The sequence below is a fragment of the Drosophila serrata genome, unplaced genomic scaffold (assembly GCF_035046125.1).
Source record: "Drosophila serrata isolate PLE 108 unplaced genomic scaffold, ASM3504612v1 contig_272, whole genome shotgun sequence".
In the NCBI taxonomy this organism is placed as follows: domain Eukaryota; kingdom Metazoa; phylum Arthropoda; class Insecta; order Diptera; family Drosophilidae; genus Drosophila; species Drosophila serrata.
In genome coordinates this window covers 1,981,665-1,998,060 of record NW_028257170.1, presented here as the reverse complement: position 1 = coordinate 1,998,060, position 16,396 = coordinate 1,981,665, and the positions used below count along the sequence as shown (strand labels likewise).

Sequence of the window (16,396 nt, the reverse complement as noted above, 5' to 3'; positions counted from 1 at the left end):
TTTAATTTCTGAATTCCTTTTAAAATTCTCCACGCTGGCGCTCAATGTAAAACAAATCGATAACTTGAACTGTTTCTTGCGATAATCGATAAGTCAGCTGTTTTTAATGTGACGCCAATTAGTGTTGGTAAGCGGCCTAATGCAATTCTGCAAAAAGAAGTGTAAAGTTGATTTGAATTTAAAAACAAAACTATAACAAGGTTATATTAAAAGCATGAAAATAGCGGTTGAAGGCTGTGCACATGGCGAACTGGAGCGCATCTACGACACTATCGAGGGCATCGAGAAGGAGAGCGGTATCAAGATAGACCTGCTGCTATGCTGCGGCGATTTCCAGTCTACGCGGAATCTGGAGGACCTCCAGACCATGGCGGTGCCCAAGAAGTACCTGGACATGTGTACCTTCTACAAGTGAGTACGCTAATTGACTGACGTTGGACACTTGGTCATAATCCCTAACCTACAGGTACTACAGCGGGGAGAAAGTGGCGCCGGTACTGACCATTTTCATTGGCGGCAATCACGAAGCCTCAAACTACCTCCAAGAGTTGCCCTACGGTGGCTGGGTGGCTCCAAACATCTATTATCTGGGATACGCCGGTGTGGTTAACGTGAACGGAGTGCGCATCGCAGGCATAAGTGGCATTTTTAAGGGACATGACTTTCTGCGTGGTCACCACGAATTTCCGCCCTACTCGGAGGCGACATGCCGTAGTGTTTACCATGTGCGACAGTTGGAGGTGTTCCGGCTGAAGCAGCTGTCTGGTCGGGTAGACATCTTTCTATCGCACGACTGGCCCACCGGCATCTATGAGTATGGTAACAAGGCGCAGCTTCTGCGGCGGAAACCCTTCTTTGCGGCGGACATGGAAAGTGGTCAGCTGGGAAGTCGGCCGTTAGAGGAGCTACTAAAGGCGGTACAGCCAGCCTACTGGTTCGCCGCCCATCTGCACTGCAAGTTTGCTGCCCTGGTACCGCACAATCCGTGCCAGAAGCGAAAGGATGACGGAGCCGCGTCCTCCTCCTCCTCCAGCAGCAGTGAGGATGAAGATGACGAGAAAGCAGCTCCCACACCCCCACCATCGAAACCCGTACCTGTCACAAAATTCCTGGCTTTGGATAAGTGCCTACCGCGTCGTGGTTTCCTGCAAGTAGTGGAGATACCGAGCGACCCAATTGAGGGCAATCCCCGGCTTCAATATGACTCGGAATGGCTGGCCATTTTGCACAGCACTAACCATTTGGTTTCTGTGAAGGAGAACTACTACTATCTGCCGGGAAAGAAAGCGGGGGCGGTCACAGAGCGCTTCAACTTTACACCCACCGAAGAGGAGCTGGAAGCAGTTACGACGAAATTCCAGAATCTGCAGGTGCCAGAGAACTTTGAGCGCACTGTTCCAGCCTACGATCCCGAAGAGCAGTCCAACTACAAAAGCATGGCAGTTGGTCAACCAAAAGCCCACCTGAATCCACAAAGCAACACGTTTTGCGCTGCCCTTGGCATTGATGATCCATTATGCTTAGCTATGCTAGCTAATGGAAAAGATCTGCCAGTTGCTGAATCTACAGTTCAGCTTTCGAAAAGTTATGACGAAAAGATGACAGAGGAGGATCTCGGCGAGCCCTTGATCACACCAACGAAAAGAAAATTAAATTTATCCCTGCCGGCGCCGACGTCAACAGATGCCATCGATGAAAACGTAATTGATCTGCCGGAGGACACGGTGGCTGAGGAGGAGACTGAGGAAATCACAGAGGCGCCAAAAGTGGAGGAACCAGCTCCGGTGACGGCGTGTAGTTCCAATCTGAAGAAGTTGAAGCGACGAAACCAGAACATCTACCAAGCTGAGGAAGAAGACTAACATCCAACGAATTCCGTAGTAAAAGCGGAGCGAACTTAAAAAAAAGAGGCAATTTATTTAAATAACACAGAAGATACTTGGCTGGCTTGGCAGCCAACGGGTGATGGGCGAATAAATAGGAGGGTTAGGCTGCAGACACGCAGACTCACTACGTCTCGCTGGCATTGGCGGCGTTATAGGCCTCGTCAGCGCACTGGAATGCAGCCTCCAGCACAGACTCTGGCGTCTCCACCACATCACAGTAGTAGGTGGCCGGCGAGGGGATGCATTGCAGCTGCAGCTGGCCACCGTCCGCTCTGGGGCTGTAAAAGCGGCATTGGCGTGGCCCATACACGGGCATATCCGCATCGTAGGGCGGGCTAAGAATGTCAAAAAAAGCAGATACTCCTCCGTTGCCCGTCTGGGTGATCTGATGGTAGTTTCTCCTCCTAGGGGTCAGCACAGCGCATGGGCTGTCCGGCGTGACCAGGTTGGGCTCTTCTGCGTTCACCTTGACCAACGTAGGATGCGGATCATATGTAAGGGAGTCGTCTGCTCCAATCTGCTGCGAATAGCTCTGCACAAGAAGTTGCCCCCAAATGCATCGTAGCAGGCCAAACATCATGGGGTGGTCATGGAACGGAATGTCACTTCTTTCGCGCACAATGAACAGGCTCATGGAGAAGCGCTCGTCCTCGAAGATGTGCATATAGCTGCACGGCGCTCGGCGGCCAGAGACGCCGACATCGACGTTCCGGAAGAGCTCCTCGCGAAGGTGCAGGTCCCGGTGGGTCAGCTCGTCCGTCAGCTGGCGCAGATGTTGCAGGTTGGCATTGAAGCTGGCATGGTTGGCCCGGTCGAACGTCTTGAAAGCCTGCCGCAGCACGTTGGTGAAGTGCGTCGTCATCTCGGGGCGTACGTAGCTTCTTCAGCCGTGACACTTCACTGACGTCCGGAGAAAAGGCAAGAACGACTGAAGTCCCCTGGCTTCCAGAAAAAAGATAAACAACAGCAAAGTGTTGGAAAACGCCAAAAGGGACCAGTTCGGAAGTCTTATTTAAGTTTTGTTTTATTCTTAACACGCCTTTAACTATGCAAATAGGTCTAAAAACCCCGCTCCTTGGACTGTGTGGCATGTGTCAGGATCCAGGACTTGTAGTCGCGCTTCTTCATCGCCATCTGCTTGTGACGCGGATGCGTGGGACATATGACATAACCGCGCTCCTGCCGCACCACGATGTAGCAGTCCTTGCAGCGTCGCTTCAACCGACCCTTTACTTTGAACCCAGCCACCTGTTGAAGCAGCGTCGAACAAGGCGTCAGAAGTCCCGATCCTTGCTGGATCGTAGCTGGACCGGTCATCAGTTGTGTGCTTGCAGTGGGTGCACTTGGTGGCGCCGCCGGCCTCACGAGAACATGGAAACCACGTGCCGCACTTAGCCCGCTCCAAAGGCGGGAGCCTTGTTGTAATATTCTGCTGGCCAGGGACATCTGAGAAATCATTTTTCATTGAGAAATGGTCAAAAATCAAAGTTGAAACTCCTACCTTGTTGTGTTTCCACCCAAATAGCCCCGATAACACCCTCAGACTTCGAGGGTTAGCCAACACTGGTCGCGACAGTGCCATATGTAGGGGGATTTCGGGGGTAAACCTTCCTCCCGTTGCGGCTGCTGTTCGAATTTAACCCCCACCGAGAAAATAATTTCCCCGACTCTGGCTGGATTATTTTAATTTAATTTTTTTATTGTTTTAAAAAGAAAACATTTGTTATTCATTTCATTCGAGCGGATCCACTCAACTATTCATTATTGGACTCAATTTCAAAGTGAGCGTTTTAATAGTTGCAAATGTACACAAGTATTTCATTTTAAAACTGCAGTTGAGATATTATCCACGGCGTTTTTTTTTTGTTTTAATGATTAATCGATATTGATGACTTCTATGGGATTGGATAGAGACTCATCCAAACGGGTACGCTTGCACTTGGTGGGTCCCGCTGGCTCCTCGTCGGAGGAATCCAGAATCTCGGTAATGTCCTCATCGTCATCGTCGATCACATCGCTGGGCTTGCGTTTCGTGCCGGACTTTGGAGGACTCTGCACGGATAGCTTGTCTGTGGCGACTGCCACAGTTTCTGCCTCATCCTCGTCCTCCTCGATCAACAGGCAATCGTCGTCGTCATCGTCGTCTACCACATCCACATCGGTGGGCTTGCTGCGCTTCGATGTGGAGGGTCCCTCGTCAGTGGCATCTCCTGCACCATTAGCCGAACGCTTCTTCGCAGATTTATCGAAATCTTTCTTCTCCTCCTCTTTCTCCACGTCCTTTTCAATAATCTTTTCCTCCTCTTTGGGCTGCAGTTGTTTGGCCTGCGCCACCACTTCGAACAAATTATCCTCTCTCTCGGCATCAAAGTGAGAGATTATAATCCGCAGCTCGTAATTTTGGAAGAAGTCGTCGGCCTTAAGGATCACTCCATCTACGATGTTCATCTCGCTTAGGAGCTTGCCCTCGATGTCATCGGTCTCGCCTTCTTCTGAGGAAAGCAAAACGGTGCTGGTTAGGGGCACCTCCACATCAGGTTTCACCATATTGAGCGTCTTGATTAGCACCTCGTCGCGTAGCTCCCGGATGGTCATTCGCTTTGTATCAATCTTCAGCGTAATAGCCGGATCCTTCGAACACACAGAGCAGTCAGGATTGGGACCGGGAAGACAGGCATCTGGTACCAGGAACTGGTTACGCGGATTCAGCCTAAGGCGTGCATAAACGGTAATGCATTGAGTCCACTTGGCCTCCAACACATTGAAGGCGCGTAGCACGGAAATGCCGGCAGTTATGGCATTGGTAGTGGCTATAGCCGGAATGATATTTCCCGCCATCGACTTGATCTCGAAGCGCGACTTGCGCTCAATATTGAAGATATAAGAGCGTACGTTGGCACAGGCGGCCACGAAGTCCATGGCAGGCTGGTCGTCCTTGTCCCAAGACAACGTATCATCACCCTCCAGCTTCAGGAAACTTGCACTCAGATCCTTCAACGCACTGGCAAAGACAGATGCACATTCCTCAAGGGTCCAGACCTTGTGATGCTGCTTGGCAATCTCAGGGTTATCATCGGACTTGCTCTCGGGCAGTAGAGTGTCCCATTGGACTGGAACGGGTGCCCTGCGTGTCAGCCAGAGATTCCCCATTTGGAGCAAGCAGTTAATGTCCTCGTTAAAGAACTTGTTGAACAGCGTGCCAGCATCATAATTGCATTCCTTGGCCCACTGACGAGTGTTAATGCGCACCACATTGCCATTGTCCAAATCATCCTCCTTGTCTTCCTTAGGCTCCTTCTCTTCTTCCTTATCGACCACTTTTGGAGTAGCATCTCCGCTAGCTCCATCACTGTCTGCACTTACTGCGGCCTCCTGGGCATCTGGATCAGCTGCATCGGGCGAAATATCCTCATCATCCAGAGACTCACCAAAGAGTTGACTAAAATTTAAAATTTGTTAGAAGCTGTTTTCTGATGTGCTGAATATTTATTCTGTACTCACTTGAACAGATGCTTGGCCCAGACGATGCAGTGAATCGGCTCCGAGGGCGTGTTGCGGATAGTGCAGCCAGGAAAGCTGCGCTGCTTCTCTTTGGGAGTGCACTCATAGCACTGAGTGAGGCCGCGTTTGATCAGTTCCACTTGTCCGCTGTAGCCGGCGGTTCCGCTCTCGATCAGCGGAACGTCGGCATTCAGACACATGCGATTTACATGGATACGGGCGGCCCGGTTGTCCAAAGCACTGAGCACCAAATCAAACTTCTTGTAGAAGTTGACTCCGTAGTCGGTTCTGGAATTAAGGGGTTTAAATATATCTACAATTTGCGGAAAATGAAGTAAGAAAAACCTACGACGTTACACTATCGTGGTAAGCAGTTATATTGGCATCTGGATTGAAGCTCAGGGCGCTCTCCCTTGCCACCCGCGCTTTCGACTTGCCAACGTGCTCCCGATGAAAAAGGAACTGCCGATTGAGGTTGCTCAAATCTATAGTGTCTAGGTCGATCTGTGGGCATTAATCACATTAGCAATTAAATCAAAAACCTTCCATTTGCAAAAAAAAAACATACAATTTCGATGTCTGTGAAGCCGCTGAGCACAAGGTTTTTCAGCACCTCGCAGCCGATGCCGCCAGCACCCACGACTAGAACTTTTGATTTCTTCACAAGCTCCTGCAAAGTGGACGGAAAAACGCCATCGATAGCTGCTGCCATTTTCCTGTTTTATCCTTTCTCTTTCTTCGTATTTTCACTCAAAAGATTCCAGAAAATGTTTGCGACGCGAAAATTTTTGGCAAGTGACGCCGCCGGCAATATGACCACAGTCGCCTGCCTAAATAATCCCATAACGCGTGAAACATACATCTGCCACTTTGCCCCCAGCTCCACTGGTCACACTACCAGCAGCGTTCTAATCAGAAATAGAGAAAAGTCGAACATTTGTATTTTTTACGGACAAAGTGCTGGTGAACATTTTCACGGGGCACGGATCTCGGCAAGCGAAACACGGAATTTGAGCGAAGCGGTCAAGTCAGTTACGGGAAAATCAATAGCGCCGCGCGGTGAAAATCGAACATAATGACCGAAGTGCGCCGCAGGAAGGGGGAGGAGGAGACTCTGGAGGACTCCTCCGCCGTTGCCGGATCAGGATCGGGGGCAGCCAAGCGCAACTCCTCCGCCGCTGACTCCTCGGACCATGTAAGTGGCAATGACTTCTATGTGGAGCAGCAGCGATTGTTGCTACTCCATTTGCATAATTCTTGGAGCGCAGAAGAAACATAGGAGTCGAAGCTAAATGTGTGTATACCAGCATATGTGTGTCGGTGTGTGTGCGTGTGTTTTTGTTATTCTCTGACGCACGAGCAGGTGGGCACGAGAGAGCGGCGGAGAGTCGGGGAGAGCGAGAGAGAGCAGGAGAAAATCCAATAACAAGAACATTGCAAGAACACAATAACATTGGCAGCCACCCCCACCGCCCACCTGCTGTGTTGCAATATAGCGCCATTATTTCCAGCAAATCCAATTAAGTGGACGAAAGCATTACGGAAGCATTGGCCATTACCCACCCTTCTCCTTCTTCTTTCTCTATTTTCTTTTTGCAATAGTTCCGGCTAAGTTTTTTTGTGTGATAAGAAGAGGCCTCCGCCGCCCCGCATGTCGTCTTATCAACGACGCGATTTGGCAACAAACAAAACACGCCACCGAAAAAGCCCGCAATTCATTCCCTTTCCCATTTCCTCGTGCATGTGTGTGCGCCTTGGATAAACGAATGGTTCTGATTATGGGTATATAGCCACATACATACACGTATCTTGGACTTTGCACAGCGTGCCTAATAGAAAGTGCTTAAACCCTGCAACCCGATCGGGAATACATTTCACAGCCAATCTTTATGCGCACCCTAATTATTGCGATTCCCGCTTTCGCCCTTTCCTATTGCGCAGGTGGACTCCGAGGAGGAGAAGATTCCCGAGGAGAAGTTTGTGGAGGAGCTGGCCAAGAACCTGCCGCAGGGCACCGACAAGACACCTGAACTACTGGACTCGGCCCTCAAGGATTTGCCCGATCGGTGAGTGAATGCTTTGCAAATCAACCCAGTCTGCTTTTAATTTAAACAATTCCAACATTTCACGTGTTTTCATTAAAAAATTCCCTAGGTATAGGATTATAGATTGAACTACGATAAAGTCTATGATTTCTTAATTTTAGTTATTTCGAATATAACGAAAATTTTATTCATTTCAACAAATACTTCAAACCTTAAAGTGATTTGCTGTCTTAATTAAAATTGTAAAGATTCTGTAATTATATTAATAGTTAACGGATCCATTTCCAAAAAATGTAGAAACGATATAATAAAGGATCTGCGACATATTTACTTTATAAACCAAATTGATAGTGTATAGAAAACATGGATAATCATTGAAGTCATACTTATTGTTTCACATAAAAAAATCAATGAGTAGAAACAAATTTTGGCCATAAGTTATACACAATTTTCAATTAAGAGAAGAGTGTGTATAGTATTTTGAATGTGTAAGCTTTCCAAAAATATTTCATCCACAGCTGGCTGCAGTTTGCGGCAAGCAAATACAGACATATATACACAATATATTAACAAACAATAATTTTACGCTCATTCCACAGATGGAAGAATTGGGTCATCCGCGGCATTTTCACATGGATTATGATATGCGGCTTTGCACTGATCATTTATGGCGGTCCACTGGCCCTGATGATCACGGTGGGTAGTTAAATGAGGAATCGACTGAAACGAGTACCAAATTACTTTTTTATACTCTCTCCAAAACAGACACTGTTGGTGCAGGTTAAGTGCTTTCAGGAGATCATATCGATTGGCTACCAGGTGTATCGGATTCATGGCCTGCCCTGGTTCCGCAGTCTGTCCTGGTACTTCCTTCTCACCTCCAACTACTTCTTTTATGGCGAGAACCTGGTGGACTACTTTGGCGTGGTCATCAACCGAGTGGTAAATGTCCCTTCCTTATGCAATTTTTAAGGAAACATCTGAACTAATCCAATTTATTCTCTTTTACAGGAGTACCTCAAGTTCCTGGTGACCTATCACCGCTTCCTGTCCTTTGCCCTATACATCATTGGCTTCGTTTGGTTCGTCCTCTCGCTGGTGAAGAAGTACTACATTAAGCAGTTCAGCCTGTTTGCCTGGACCCATGTGTCGCTGCTAATTGTCGTCACCCAAAGCTATCTCATTATTCAGAACATATTCGAGGGTCTAATTTGGTTCATCGTACCTGTCTCCATGATTGTGTGCAATGATGTCATGGCGTATGTGTTTGGGTTCTTCTTCGGCCGCACGCCCCTCATCAAGCTGAGCCCCAAGAAGACCTGGGAGGGCTTCATTGGGGGTGGGTTCGCCACAGTGGTCTTTGGCATTCTGTTTTCCTATGTGCTGTGCAACTACCAGTACTTCATTTGCCCCATCCAGTACTCGGAGGAACTGGGCCGCATGACGATGTCCTGTGTACCTAGCTATCTATTCACCCCCCAGGAGTACAGTCTTAAGCTGGTAAGTAGTCTTAATTGTTTTGTATAATTAGAATCAATACATGGATATTTGTGATTAATTTTCAGTTCGGCATTGGCAAAACCCTAAGTCTTTACCCCTACATCTGGCACTCGATCTCATTGAGCCTCTTCAGCTCCATAATTGGACCGTTTGGCGGCTTCTTTGCCTCTGGATTTAAGAGAGCATTCAAAATCAAGGTTAATACGCTCGTTTTCACAAGCAAATTGAATTTTCTCTAATCATGACTATCTCTATATGTCGTTGACAGGACTTTGGGGACATGATTCCCGGACATGGCGGTATCATGGATCGCTTCGACTGCCAGTTTCTGATGGCCACCTTTGTCAACGTTTATATTTCGAGCTTCATCAGAACTCCGTCGCCGGCGAAGCTGTTGACGCAGATTTACAACCTCAAACCTGATCAACAATACCAAATTTATCAGTCGCTTAAGGACAACCTGGGCGACATGCTAACCTAAGCCTAAGCCTTTGCAGCGGCTACCCATTAGATTCTGACAAAATGTTTGCTTTAGTCGTACGTTCTACATATATATAAAATCGAAATTTATATATATACCTACTTGATATATACAACTGTAAGCATATACTGGCTAGCGCACTTCTAGCAGCCGCATAAAATAAGTCTTAATTACGGGCATAATTTTTGTTATGTTATTAGTTTTTAGCTAGATTTTTGTTGCTACATTTTAAATTTATTTCCTAAGTTTATCCCTCCTTTACTTTTGCACCAAGTTCAGTATCGGATTATCCGTGACTTTACCTTTGTTGTTAAGCGATTCCATACTTTTTAATGCCGCAGTGAGGGGCAACGCAAGACAAAGCAAACAGAACTATGAATTTAATATATAGACTATGTGTGTGTGTGTGTGTGCGTGTTGTTAGTGAATTTACTTACTATTACTTAGAGATGATCAGGCAGCGGCAGCTGGAGATTAGCATAATTAAAGCGCATTTTAGTTGGATTAAAAGAGAGGGACGGGAAATGAGAAAAAATCGATCAAGTTATTTCGGGAAGATTTCCGTAAAGCTGTAACTCTATATAGTGCAATATATATGTAGAATGTAAACAATTGATTTAAACCTATTGAATATTTATTATTTCCTTCTTTTGGTATATAACATTAAAATTATCCATCCTGAACTCACAAAATAGATAATATATAACCTGATATATTACGATCTTTAAAGCATTTACAAAATTAAATGCAAGTTGATGGTGTTTGAAAAGGATTAGACCAAGTGTAAAATTTGCAAAGTAGGAAGCGAACTGAGGATGCTTAATTATCCCATTAAAATAAATTCAAAACTCGAAATCCCTTCAGTTTTCCCACTTAGTAAATATGAATATTTTCAAATGAAAACCAATTAAAACCAAACCAGAAATATTTTACAAAGTGATTTGTGTCAAAAGAAAATAAAAGAAAAACAGAGACCCCGCAGGCATTTACTATTTGTGAAAATGTTATTAAGCTAAATCAGGTCGTGTTAAGAATATATTAAGTAGTGTGGTCATAATCGCGAATGGGTTTAAAATGCACATGCTGGTCTAATCCCTTTATTAACTAGGTGTACAAAGTTTTCAATGAACAAACTTCAATTCTTTAATTCTCTATCAATGTGTTAAAAATAAATAATATGAATGAATGTAAGGAAAATTACAAAAAACAATTAATTTTATTCAAAAACGAAGGTACACGAAGTGACGTGTTCTTAAATCTATTAATTATCATAAGGGTATAGTTTCCTATTAGGGAATCATGGGCAATCACAATGGTTTCACAAGGAGCTTCTGCATCAGGGAGCGCTGCAAATCGTTTACTTCGTCGCGTTTCAAGTCGAAGTAAACTTTACGCTGGCGGGCATCGTCAAGCAACTGTCGCCACATATCAACAGACTGAACAAAGAAAGAAAAGCATTATAAAAACAACACATATGTATCCAGATCTAACAGCTCACTCACCTGCAGATCATCAAAGTTTCCACATATAATCAGGCATCGCTTCGGCCTTGTCAGAGCCACATTGAGTCGCTGATAGTGGGCCAGAAAGCCGCAGCCGCGTGTCCGTGCATTAGAGATTATAATCACGTCCTTCTCCAATCCCTGGTACGAGTCCACAGTTTTCGGCGTCAACTTCATATGGCGTGGAATTACCTGGCTAAGGACGTGGCACTGATTGCTGTACGGCGAGATCAAACCGTAACTAAAACGATTGCTGGGCATATGTTTGTCCATCTCAGCCAGCAATTGAGCCACGAAACGAGCCTCCTCGTCGTTGCTTATGCTCTTATTCCCACTGGTACCACCGGTGTCTCGAGTGTAGCTCAGATTCACCACGCAGTAGGGGATAAGCGGCGAAGACTTTGCGGTTGTATCCGCACTCACTAGTTTATTCTCATAGAAGTATTTGTTGGGCCACCGGCAGATCTCTGGGTGCATGCGATACTGCATGGTTAACTTAAAAAGTTTGGTGTGCACAATGCCTCCTGGTTGATTCAGATTGAGGTGCTTCACCAGGCTCTTCTGAATCCTGTCGAACATGGAGTTACCGAGCCCCAAGTCAGTGGCCTTCTTCGACAGCACTACCGCCGGTAGCTGCTGTGTATCTCCAACCAGAACGAGGTGTTTTATACCAAATCTCATGGGAAGAAGCGTCCAGGGCTCCGTGCACTGAGTGGCCTCGTCGATGATGCAGATGTCGAAGAAGTCCACGTAATTGGCCAGCTTAACACATGATGAGAGCGTCGTGCAGACGATGTGGGCCCGCTTGACACACATCTTGGTAATGTCATACTCCTCACGTTGCGTCAGCGGTGGATTGAGTTGCTCGCTGATCAGCAAAAGCTGCTTCTGCTTCTGTTCCAACTGCTGGTGAAGATAAGTGGACATCAGATTTGAGTTCTGCCTCAGCTGCTGGATCTCGCCACTCAATTCACAGTGCTGCTTCTTTAACATTTCGATGATCTCTGGAGCTAGACGCTTCAGCTTATCATTCTTGGCTTTTTTTAAATGCGCAGAAACCGAAAACTGTTTTGAGTTTTCGTTAATTTTTTCGTTCATCCCGAATCGCAGAAGCTGGAAGTGGTCATGGCTCATGGCAAAAAGTGCTTTACTTAAAGCTTTCACCAAATGATCCACAGCCGTGTTAGAATGGGCACATATTAATAACTTGCGGTCCAGCATAACAGAGGCCCTTCCATATAGACACTGCAGACTGAGATTTGACAGAAGTATGGATTTACCAGTGCCAGGAGGACCCTGGACCAGTGTCAAGCTTGGGTTCATGTCGTCGATTACTCTCTCATAGACGCGGAGACAAATATCCTCCTGATCCTTGTTAAGTGGGCTAAATCCCTTGTAGGCAAGCGCCTGTGCCATAGATGGTATTTGTACAGTTTTTACCGCCTCAGTGGGCATCAAGATTCGTCTGCAGAGTGGCGAACGGTGAAGCTGATGAATAGCGCTCAAAGCTCCCAATTCCACTCGGAGGCTATCTACCACCGGACGAGCAATTAACTGCTGCAGCCTTTTCATCATGTCCAAGGATACCTGTGCACAAATTTGAAATGTCAGGTCCCAAGCGCTGCCTGGAGGGTAAATGGTCAATGAAAAAATTAATTTAATTTAATTAATTTAATTTTAGCACTTACCACCGACAGTCTTTTGGGCCAACAGCAGGGCGAAGGTTTCGGCCAGTTCGTGGCCACTGGAAAGAGTGTAAAGGTCGAACTTTCCAATGGGTTTGGTCTTAGCTGTGAAGTGCAGATAGATAGGAGAGTATTGACACAGTTAGCTATAGAGTGGGGATATTTCCTGGATTATGTGATTGATTGATAAACAAAAAGTTCTTTTCAGATAAGAGCTTCACTTAGCCAGCGCATATGCGAGGGCGGCTAATAACGCCTTGAATGCCTTCGACTATCTCTTTCTTGACACCGCTTTTGTTTGTTAATACTTTTCAACTTACTTCTGGCCACTAAGTGGTAGCACTCTTTCTCGGAATATACTGCAATCACCTTAAGATCAAGTGTTATCTTCGAGCTCTTGTAGTCTCTTTCGATGGTGGTCAGCATCTCTAGTCTCATCAGCGGCAAAAAAGTCCTGTTAATATTATATTAGTAAATGATTCTCTTCCCAAGCCACCTTTTAACTTACTTCTTGTAATGTTGGAAGCCGCTAAAGTCGGAGGGAATAGGCATCAGGACATCCGTTTCAGCTACAGCATCCACAGTGCCATGCTTCAGCCACTGATTGGCCCATGTAAGGATAGTCTGCTTTTGAAAGGGAATGTCGTTCACCATATGGTTCCCCTTAAGGGTCCATTCGCGTCTCTCGCTATACGTGCTAAGGCAGATCTTCAAGGTATCCTTCCTTTTCCGCACGGGCTTACGGGCCCCACTTATATTATCAATATATTTAATCTTGACTTTGTCGCAGAAACGGACGCGCCTTTGCTGTTTCTTCATCTTGCTTTCACGTTCCATATCAGCAAAGTTGACGCGATTACAAGTTCGTTGATTCCTAGCCTCCTGCGCCTCCTTGCGTTCTGGCGGACGGGAGCAATGAGGTTCTGGATATTTGGCTAGATCGTCCGCTGTAGAGGGCCGCTGCGACGGATCGTCAATGGTGCAGCGTCGCTTGGGAGTCGAATTCTTCGCCGGCGCTGCCTTCTTTGATATTTTGGCTGGAGGACCACTTTCGATCCCTTTGGTGAGGAATTCCCCGCGATTTGAGTTGCTGACAGTGGGCACACTGGTGCAATTCTTTCTTTTGCTTGCTTTCGAGGTGGAGGGCTTATTCTCCTCATCTTTGGGTTTATCAGAGAGCTTCTTCAACGCCTCTCGTCGTTTCTCCTTGATCACAGCGTCGTCCTTTTTTTTATCCTTCGGTTTCTGGTACCACTTGGCGTTCATTTCGGCTTGGTAATCAACGAAGCGCTGGCGATCGATAACCTTCTGCTTATCCTTGTTAACCTTGCACCGATTTTTTAACATGAATGGAGCCTCTATTATGGAAGGCCCGCGAGTAAATCTGGTATCCTTGGTGATCTCAGCTCTCGTGGTAGCATTGCTATGGCCTGGCAAATTCTCCTTAGTCCTAAGCATATAATCCGTGGGATCTATATAACATGATTTTGATCGGTTTAGCAAGCGAGGGCTTAGGCCCTTTATTTGAGTTACACTTTCAACTGTGTCCTCTTTTCTTGGTGTAACGCTATTGCTACTATTTTTGGGTGGCTTCGCTTTTTCTTCATTTCCTTCATGAGAAGGAATTGTCTTATTTGATTTGTTTTCCTCGTACTTCTTGGTAACGTGGCCCTTCCTAGACAGAGATTCGTTTTGCTTTTCTTTTATATCGTAATTTACTTGTTTGCTGATCAGGGCTTCATCCAACTCTATTGCCCGCTCAATATAGCAGGAACGCGATCGGTTTAGTAACCTAGCGCTTCGGCTTTTTGACGGAGTTTCTAGAACCTTAGCAGATTCGTCTTGATCTTGTTCTTTCGGGGTTATCCTTTTCGCTTTCTTTTGAGGTTCCATAGCCTTTCCATCGCCATCCTCACCGGATTGGATTGTCTTGCTTTTTAACCGGGTGAAAGATAAGTTCCTCTCAGTTTTTTCAATTGATATATTCTTTGGTTCCTCAGGAGCATGCAGAGTTACCACCAACTCTTCGCGGCAATCCCAATTTTCGTCCTGCTGTTCTGGTTTATCTCTTTTCAGAGTTTCATCTGTATCTATGAAGGGAGGGTCTTTTGTTCTGCTTTCTGCTGTGGATAAGGATTAGGAGAATACTTTGTTTAAATATTTAAAGATAATTCTTTCATTTTAAATTGGAACTGAAATATATACTTTCATTCGTATATGTAAATTATTGTTAAATTCCACTTAGTATATTTACCATTACACAGAACCAGTTCACTGGATTCATCCTCGCTGGAGCTATCAATGCGGAGTGACCTTATCGGTGGCTTCATTTCAAAGAGCGACTCGTTCTCCTGATCCGAGCTCGAGTCCTCCATCACCGAATATGCTTGCGACATTGCGATGACGTCTGGAACCTTTTGGCTAAGGAGTTTGTTCGACCAGTCGGCCACCTTGTCATACAGCTCATCGTCGTCGCTCTCGACGATAATGATATCATCGTAGCTAACTTGAGACGAAGGCGAATCTAGCCGCTCTTCATCTTGTATGTTTTCAAACGATACAAAATCTTCCTCGTCGTCGCTAGAGGCCAACTCGGCCTTCATCTCCTGCAGCACGGCTTGCGACATGGCAAACTGCTCGTCGTACTCATCGTCAATGAGTTCAAGCGGCTCTGGTGGAGGTGGTGGCTGCATCTCCTCCTTATTAGTATCCGTATCCAGTTCTATTACGTCGCCGTCATGGATTTTGGCGCTCGCAGGAGCAGTGCCACCAGATTTCTTGTTCAACTGGTTGTACAGATATGGATTAATATCCACTACGCTACCAAGAATAGCGTCATCCGCTTCGCCGAATATGTCTCTGATCTCCTTCGTGGTTCTGCTCACCAGCTCCTGCTTAACCTCGGGAATCTTGGGCAGGTGCAAGTTGGTACTGGAGTGTTGCCCCTCCTGGTCTGTAGCACCCATCTTTTCATCCAAGTCCAGGGAAATCTTACCAAGATTGAATTCTTTAGCCAGAGTGCCATTAATAGTTGTTTGCGCAGGCAGCGGCTGGGTATCGTCATCGTCGTCGGATAACAGTACTATCTCCTCCGCCTCGGTAGCCACTTTCCGCAGCACGAAGATCGGGTAAGTGCGCGGAATGTCAGTGTAGTGCCCTTCTACTCCCAAGCTAATGGTGGTGCCCTCTACAACCGGCATGCGTCTGAACTCCCCGCTCATCCGCTGCTCATTGATGAAGACGCCGTTCCTGGAGTTCTGAGTAAATGACTCAGATTAGACCATATACAAGTTGATCAGTGGAACAAAGACTCACCATCTCCTGTACTATCACACCGGCATCGCTCACAATTATATTTACATGCTCCCGGGACACAAACTCATAAATGTGACCTAAAATAATCCTGCAGCAGGAATGTCGACCCATTAGGTTCTCCCCCTGGTTGAGGTCGATACGTTCGCGTGTGGTCACATGCTCCAAGTACCAGCGGCTGGCCATTATGGCGAACCGAGTCGCCCTTCCCGGCGAAACAATCTTATTTCTCTTTGAAATAATAAAAAACAAATTGCGGGGATTATAATGTGTGCCCGCCGTGTCAACTTACAAATTACCAAAGCGCGTTTGCAAAAATACTGGAAAATATGTTCGGTATTTTCGGACACTATTCGACCTTGTTAAAGTGTTATACCGCCCACTATTAAAATGCCGTTAAACTGTTATCACATGTACTCCTACAAAAACGGAATTAGTTTTACGGACTTCTCTGCAAATTTCATGAATTTACTTACATGCATTA

At 46.1% G+C, this 16,396-nt stretch overlaps 6 protein-coding genes across 6 annotated transcripts; 2 read left to right on the top strand and 4 right to left on the bottom strand.

Moving 5' to 3' along the window:
- Positions 1 to 109: 109 nt before the first annotated feature.
- Positions 110 to 1,907, top strand: ldbr (lariat debranching enzyme). Its single transcript, XM_020959035.2, has 2 exons — positions 110 to 411; positions 467 to 1,907. The coding sequence occupies exons 1-2, from the start codon at positions 215 to 217 to the stop codon at positions 1,860 to 1,862; spliced, it is 1,593 nt and encodes a 530-aa protein (XP_020814694.2). The 5' UTR covers positions 110 to 214; the 3' UTR covers positions 1,863 to 1,907.
- Positions 1,898 to 2,896, bottom strand: LOC110189066 (2-aminoethanethiol dioxygenase). The gene has a single exon (XM_020959036.2). The coding sequence runs from the start codon at positions 2,746 to 2,748 to the stop codon at positions 2,011 to 2,013; it is 738 nt and encodes a 245-aa protein (XP_020814695.2). The 5' UTR covers positions 2,749 to 2,896; the 3' UTR covers positions 1,898 to 2,010.
- Positions 2,893 to 3,541, bottom strand: mRpL36 (mitochondrial ribosomal protein L36). The gene is made up of 2 exons (XM_020959037.2): positions 3,388 to 3,541; positions 2,893 to 3,332 (listed from the first exon to the last, which is right to left on the bottom strand). Exons 1-2 carry the CDS (start codon positions 3,466 to 3,468, stop codon positions 2,946 to 2,948), a joined length of 468 nt encoding a protein of 155 aa, XP_020814696.2. The 5' UTR covers positions 3,469 to 3,541; the 3' UTR covers positions 2,893 to 2,945.
- Positions 3,542 to 3,564: 23 nt separating this feature from the next.
- Positions 3,565 to 6,285, bottom strand: Uba2 (Ubiquitin-like activating enzyme 2). The gene is made up of 4 exons (XM_020959054.2): positions 5,956 to 6,285; positions 5,737 to 5,891; positions 5,388 to 5,675; positions 3,565 to 5,325 (listed from the first exon to the last, which is right to left on the bottom strand). Exons 1-4 carry the CDS (start codon positions 6,097 to 6,099, stop codon positions 3,762 to 3,764), a joined length of 2,151 nt encoding a protein of 716 aa, XP_020814713.2. The 5' UTR covers positions 6,100 to 6,285; the 3' UTR covers positions 3,565 to 3,761.
- Positions 6,286 to 6,318: 33 nt separating this feature from the next.
- On the top strand, positions 6,319 to 10,338 carry Cds (CDP-diacylglycerol synthase). Its single transcript, XM_020959055.2, has 7 exons — positions 6,319 to 6,582; positions 7,329 to 7,453; positions 8,032 to 8,128; positions 8,198 to 8,374; positions 8,444 to 8,932; positions 8,998 to 9,129; positions 9,201 to 10,338. Exons 1-7 carry the CDS (start codon positions 6,463 to 6,465, stop codon positions 9,411 to 9,413), a joined length of 1,353 nt encoding a protein of 450 aa, XP_020814714.1. The 5' UTR covers positions 6,319 to 6,462; the 3' UTR covers positions 9,414 to 10,338.
- A 272-nt stretch (positions 10,339 to 10,610) lies between these two features.
- Positions 10,611 to 16,223, bottom strand: Setx (probable helicase senataxin). Its single transcript, XM_020959053.2, has 7 exons — positions 15,916 to 16,223; positions 14,855 to 15,857; positions 13,109 to 14,723; positions 12,921 to 13,054; positions 12,604 to 12,705; positions 10,916 to 12,540; positions 10,611 to 10,849 (listed from the first exon to the last, which is right to left on the bottom strand). Exons 1-7 carry the CDS (start codon positions 16,096 to 16,098, stop codon positions 10,721 to 10,723), a joined length of 4,791 nt encoding a protein of 1,596 aa, XP_020814712.2. The 5' UTR covers positions 16,099 to 16,223; the 3' UTR covers positions 10,611 to 10,720.
- Positions 16,224 to 16,396: the final 173 nt, after the last annotated feature.